This window comes from Frankliniella occidentalis, unplaced genomic scaffold (assembly GCF_000697945.3).
Source record: "Frankliniella occidentalis isolate FOCC.00 unplaced genomic scaffold, Focc_3.1 Scaffold115, whole genome shotgun sequence".
Lineage (NCBI taxonomy): Eukaryota > Metazoa > Arthropoda > Insecta > Thysanoptera > Thripidae > Frankliniella > Frankliniella occidentalis.
In genome coordinates this window covers 524,456-529,948 of record NW_026267243.1, presented here as the reverse complement: position 1 = coordinate 529,948, position 5,493 = coordinate 524,456, and the positions used below count along the sequence as shown (strand labels likewise).

The window sequence follows — 5,493 nt, the reverse complement described above, 5'->3', positions numbered from 1 at the left end:
CCGCCGCGCCCCGCCGCGCCCCCGCCGCGTCCCGCCGCACCTCGCCGCGCCCCGTCCCGGCCGTGACTCAGCCCGCGAGGTCGCCTCGCCGCGGGGCCCGAGAGCTGAACGCCCGTCCCGTCTCGCCCGCCCCGCCCGCCGCCGGTCTGTGATGCGCCTGTGACACCTCGCGGTCCTGGACTGGACGACATCCTCATCGGGGAGGAGGGGGGGGGGGGCTCTCCCCCGCCCTCGCCCCACTCTTCAGCGCGGGCCTTGTGCGGCTTATCTCTTGCGCCGCCGTCATCGCCGTGGTGATCCGCGCGGCCGGTGCGACAGTGTGGCCGCGGGGCGGCGCGCTTCCTGAGCTCGCGGAGGGCGCGCCCCCCGCCTTGCCCGCCTCCTCCCCGCCGCGGTGCCCTCCTCTGCGCCGCGCCACGCCCCTCCCGGGGCTGCGCGGTTGTGTTTCGCTCCAGTGGCTTTCCCGCGCCCAGACTCTGCGCGGCCCCGCCCGCCCCGCCTCGCCGCCCGCGCCCCGACGTGGCTTCGTTCGACGCGGTGCTCACCGTGGTGCTCACGCTACAGCAGCAGCAGCAGCAGTACACAGCGCGGCTACAGCAGGCAGAGCGACCTGCTGTGCATTTGTAACGAGTACAGTCGCGCTGCAAAGTGTTTGTTTGTTGGCTGTGCATACTAGTACACGGTGTGCGGGCATATTTGCAGTTATGCCATCTGTGTGTGTGTGTGTGAGTACGTGAGTCCTCCGGTCCCGGTGATTATCTCTGCCGCCGCTAGAGCTCCTCCTCGCCGCCACGCTACGCCACGCCACGCGGCACACACTTCAGAGGCACCTGTCGGTATACATTACGCACCCGGCTCAGGTAAACGCGCGCGCAGCTATTTGCTCGCCTTTTTATTTTTTATCTTTTGTTTCTCTTTTTAGAAAAATAATCATTTTGTTTTCGTCGTCGTCGTCGTGGTTCTCGCCGGTCTTTGTGTGTGATTTTCGGCAGGGTTGGTACCCGGCCGCCCGCGCGCTGCCGTGCCGAGCGAGCCACCGCCGCCGCTCCGTTCCCCATTCCCTCCTTTTTTCCCCGCACAGTTCCGCTCTGTTGGTCACCATGCCGCCGCCACGCCGGTGCCCCCCCCCCCCTTAGCCCGGACCTGGGGGGTGCTGTGCACAGCTCGGTGGGCGGGATGGGAGGACTGTGCAGGTGGAGCAGGGACCGGGCGCGGAACCGGTGAGGGTATTTGAACATTGCTGCCCTACCAAAAGTTGGCTGCACTGCTCTAAACCAACTGCCGCATCGAAGGGCGGGGACGACCAAAATACTAGTCGTCGCACTCCCGCGCTCTGTAAATACTTCCGTCGCAATTTTGTGACCCCCTCTTCCCCTCACCCGTCCGTCCCCCTCCAGGCTCTGCGGCCTGCCATCACACTGCCTCCTGGGGCTCGGCCTTTGGTCTCCGTGTGACTTTGTAGTTAGGATTCCCACACTGGGGGAGGGGGTAGGGGGGGTCAAGCTCCACGTCAATGGTCTCTGTCCGTAGTCCGTGTACTTGCACGCGCCGATGCGGGCGGGAGGCGGGCTTGCCTACACCACCTTCTGCCCCGTAAAGGCGCCATAACCCCTGTGGGTTAACCCGTTCTTCTCACCCGTCGCTCCCGAACCACCTGGTCAACGCGGCGGGCTAGCACCAGCGCTAGTGAGCGAGCCGGGTTTGAGCTTGAGCTGACTGAGCCAATAAGCCAGACTACACGGAGGGGACGGACCCTGTGCTCACCTCTGGCCCAGTGGTCGCGTACCCTGTGGTGCGCTGGGTCGAAGCCGACAGGAAGCAATTATTTTCATTCATACACTTTTCTGGGGGGCTGCATTTTATGAGAGAAAAATAATGGTACCTATGACAGTTTTCCTCAGAATTTGCCCAGCATTTTCACCTCGGCGATTATGACTTACTGGAATATTATAATTAATTTCCCGTCGTAAATATATCGCATAATTTTGTCATGAAATCCTGCGTTGCCTGCTTCATAAATAACTCATAAACTTTGGTTACAATTCTGCCATATCTGCCCGTCTAGATGATGACGACTCTTTTTATTCCTTAAAATGTTTGCGCGAGCGTAGACTCGCCAGCGGCGACGTCATCGTCACGATCATCACGATCAGCTCTCTGTGCGTCCGTAGCCTGGTCCCGCCTGCTAGTAGCTTCGCTGCCGCCGCTGTGTATTTTTTTGTTCCGCCGTTTCGTTTCGTACTCGCGTGAGGATAACAATACAATACCCAGACGGCGCCACCTGCCCCCCCCCCCCCCACCAAATCGCCTATCGCGCGGTGGCTCGGCCCCGCGGCCCGCGCTTTTCGACTCAAACGAGCGGCTCACAAGTTTTTCGTTTGTCATCTGGATGAATCACATGTGCATCACACACAATACGCGCCGCTGCCTTGGCGCGCCACCAAGAGAGGCTATCACCATTCTGCCCCCCCCCCCTCCTTCATTCTGCCCCTATGTCGCTCTATCTCACTTTCTCTCGTGTCGGGATATGTGCGATGACAATTCTGAATGAATGACGCGCTAAGCACTGGGTGGCTTCCGACCGTCGCGCCACACGCGTGTGGGTTACGGGTCAGGGGTCACGCCGCCGGTACGACACGTGATGCATGGCCATTGTGTGGTCACGCTCTGGTTTATGTTAAATCACAGGCAACTCTTCCTGTGTGGACGTGACAAATTTGTTGGTTAAGAGAGAACTAGCTCATTTTTTTTTTTGACGGTATAGGATGTTGTTGTGTGAGAACAAAAACACCGCCAGGCTCTGTGGCGCACGACGGGTCCTGGGCCTGGGCCCCGGTGGGCCGCACGGTGCGGTGCGGTGCGGACACTCGGCCGCCAGCCATAGGCGGACGTCCAACGGACGTCGATAGGATCGCAACGAGCGCGGCATCCGTTCGCCCGCCCGTTTGTCCCGAACCGACCAACGCGTGCGCGCCGCGTCGCGCCGCCCGGCGCCACACCGCGAGCGAGGAGGGGGGCACGAGGAGGTGGCGGTACGTCACCGGTTAGGGGCTGTGCCACGTGATATGTACCCGTGGGTGAGGGGTGAGAATGTCATGGGGTCCTTATGGACTCCAAATAACCGGTCCTGATCCTTTTGGTACCCCGTGTAATATATGGACCTCCCCCCCCCCCCTGAAGTCGCGTGATATGGGCACTGCCCGGCACTGCCCCTCTATCGCGTGGCTCTGGCGGCCGCCCGCTCCACCAGCTCCGCCCCGAGACGCCTGCCGAGTCCGGGCGGGCCGGCCCGCCGTGCGCGCGTGCCTAGCGGGCCTGCCTGCCCGCAGGGGCCGTGCCGCGCCGTGTCGGGCCCGCGGGCCCGCGGGCCTTCCCCTCCCCTCTCCTCCCCGGGACGGGACAGCCGACGCTGCCAACAAGATGGGCAACGTTGTCTGCTTCCTGCCTTCCGACACCTTCCCCCCGCTCTTACCCCCCCCCTACTGACCCCCTTCCCCGTGCAATGTTCGTCACATCAGTGTTCCATTCTGTTGGCAGGTGTGGTCTTCCCCCCTGCGGACCGGAGCGAGTCGACTCGACGGCGAGGCGCGGTCGAGAAGGCGCCGCCCTTTGGGCCGCCGGGCGCGATAACTGAACACGACACGCTGACAACAATCGGGTGACTGCCTGGCAACCGGCAAACACCCAGCAGTGCTCGGCTCAACACAACCACCAGGATGGCGAGGGCCTCGGGCTCCCCGGCCTCCCCGACGACCTCGGCAAGAGGACGCCGTCGGCGCCGCCCGCTCTCCAAAGGTTTAGTTGTGAGTCTTGGCACTGGAAGAATTCACAGATCGATTTGAGTCGTGGAGTCTGCGGTGCCAAAGCCCACGACTACCTTTCTACACGAGAGACTGCAGCTGCTCGACCACGCGCCTTTGGCGACCTCCCTGGCGCCAGCGAGGGACCGGCACCGGGGCGAAGGCCGAGTCGGTAAGCAACATGCAGGGGACGGCCGTGGAGGACCTGGGGAGCGAGCCGTGCGGACCAGAACGCAGCGTAGGAGATCCTTGTCCGTTTCCCTCATGACTCTTACCTGGTTCAAGGAGGCTAGGCTTCGGGCGTCATACGGCAGCACCTCCCCGGTTTGCTGCAGCTGGATGTGGTGAAGTTTCCGCTTTAGTTGGTGTCGGTTCGCTCTTATTCGGTAGTCGTGTAGATGCAGTTGCGGTAAAGCTATGCAGGTGGTGTAGGGCGTGTGTAAATTGGTAGTGTGTGGAATGTAGATTGTGTAGATTCGTGTGTGGTGACGCTGACAAGACACTAATACTATTTGTACGACTACACTAGTGTTTTTAAAGAACAAAAAAGTCATAAAGCGCTATCTCAACACCATATGGGCGCTGGCTACATGGCCTTTCGAACCTACGACTTTGAATTTGACGCCAGTGACAGTGACGTTGGCAGTATTGTGTTCCCTATCTTGTGTGGTAGTGGTAGCACTGGAGCACGGTGTAGTGTAGCTAGCAGAAGATTTTGTTCCCCGATTGAAATGCAATTTGACCTGAATCGTAAAATTAATACCATTTGCGTTGCACTTGAGGCTGAACTTCAATTAAAGTAGATGTTTTTGCTTTCGATGCTCAAAATTTATTGTAATGTACTAGTAGCCACTTCGGATATTTGTCAGACTCGACATTATGTGTGTGAGCATATAGGTTATGTTGACTGTACCCTCTGTGTACCTAGTTTGTCTTGTGCCTCTGCAGGTGTGATGGTGTAAGTCGTGTCAGTGGAAATGCAGCCTCGACGTAGTCATAGCTACAATCAACTTCACACTCGATCTCGTCCTCATGCTACCCCAGTGAGGGAACTGATACGGGAGACATGGCTGCTGACATCAATAGGGATGGTGTTGTACTTTGGAGGAATTTATTTGACAGTATGGAATGAGGTTTGTGTTTTCTTCTTACCTATCTGTCAGATCAATCAATCATGAATAGCATTCGGGATTCTATTCCTTCAATTTATTACAGGGACGAGCAGTTACGACAAGCAAAGCACTTGATACATCATTAGCTTCAGTTGTAGTTTTAAGTCCAAACTCACAACCTTTTCCAGAGAACAGTGGTCGTTTAGTTCATTTAGTGGGAGAGATATCGGTTGGTGAACCTCTGACTGAAATGGATTATGGCGTTGCAGTTCAAGCAGTGAAGCTGAAGCGTCGAGTTCAGATGTTTCAATGGGTTGAGGAAGAATCACTTGTGTAAGGCAAACTTTCATTGTATTGATTTGTGTTTAGCATTTAGAATGAAAATTGATCTTGATTCAATGTGCGTGTCAACAGTGATTTACCTGAGGGTGATGCTATGCGCACTGATATTAATTATTACTACACCACAGAGTGGAGGGACAAACTGATAGATAGTTCTCACTTTGCTCGCCCCATGAATCATCAAAATCCAAGGTACGCAAAACCAGAAGTATGATTTAGTTTTAATATTTCTTTTAACC

The 5,493-nt window shown here is 57.5% G+C and overlaps 1 protein-coding gene across 7 annotated transcripts in view; it reads left to right on the top strand.

Moving 5' to 3' along the window:
- The window catches only part of LOC113216584 (transmembrane protein 43 homolog), an 87,549-nt gene that overhangs the window by 72,907 nt on the left and 9,149 nt on the right, over positions 1 to 5,493 (top strand). For 2 of the 7 annotated variants that reach the window (XM_052270275.1, XM_052270273.1), the window contains exons 6-9: positions 3,538 to 3,972; positions 4,749 to 4,933; positions 5,016 to 5,245; positions 5,327 to 5,446. In XM_052270275.1, the coding sequence (XP_052126235.1) occupies positions 4,778 to 4,933; positions 5,016 to 5,245; positions 5,327 to 5,446 (506 nt within the window). In that variant the 5' untranslated portion in view covers positions 3,538 to 3,972; positions 4,749 to 4,777. Of the gene's footprint in view, positions 1 to 3,537; positions 3,973 to 4,225; positions 4,640 to 4,748; positions 4,934 to 5,015; positions 5,246 to 5,326; positions 5,447 to 5,493 lie in introns of those variants that run through there. The other 5 variants (XM_052270276.1, XM_052270272.1, XM_052270271.1 and 2 more) reach the window with 5 other exon arrangements.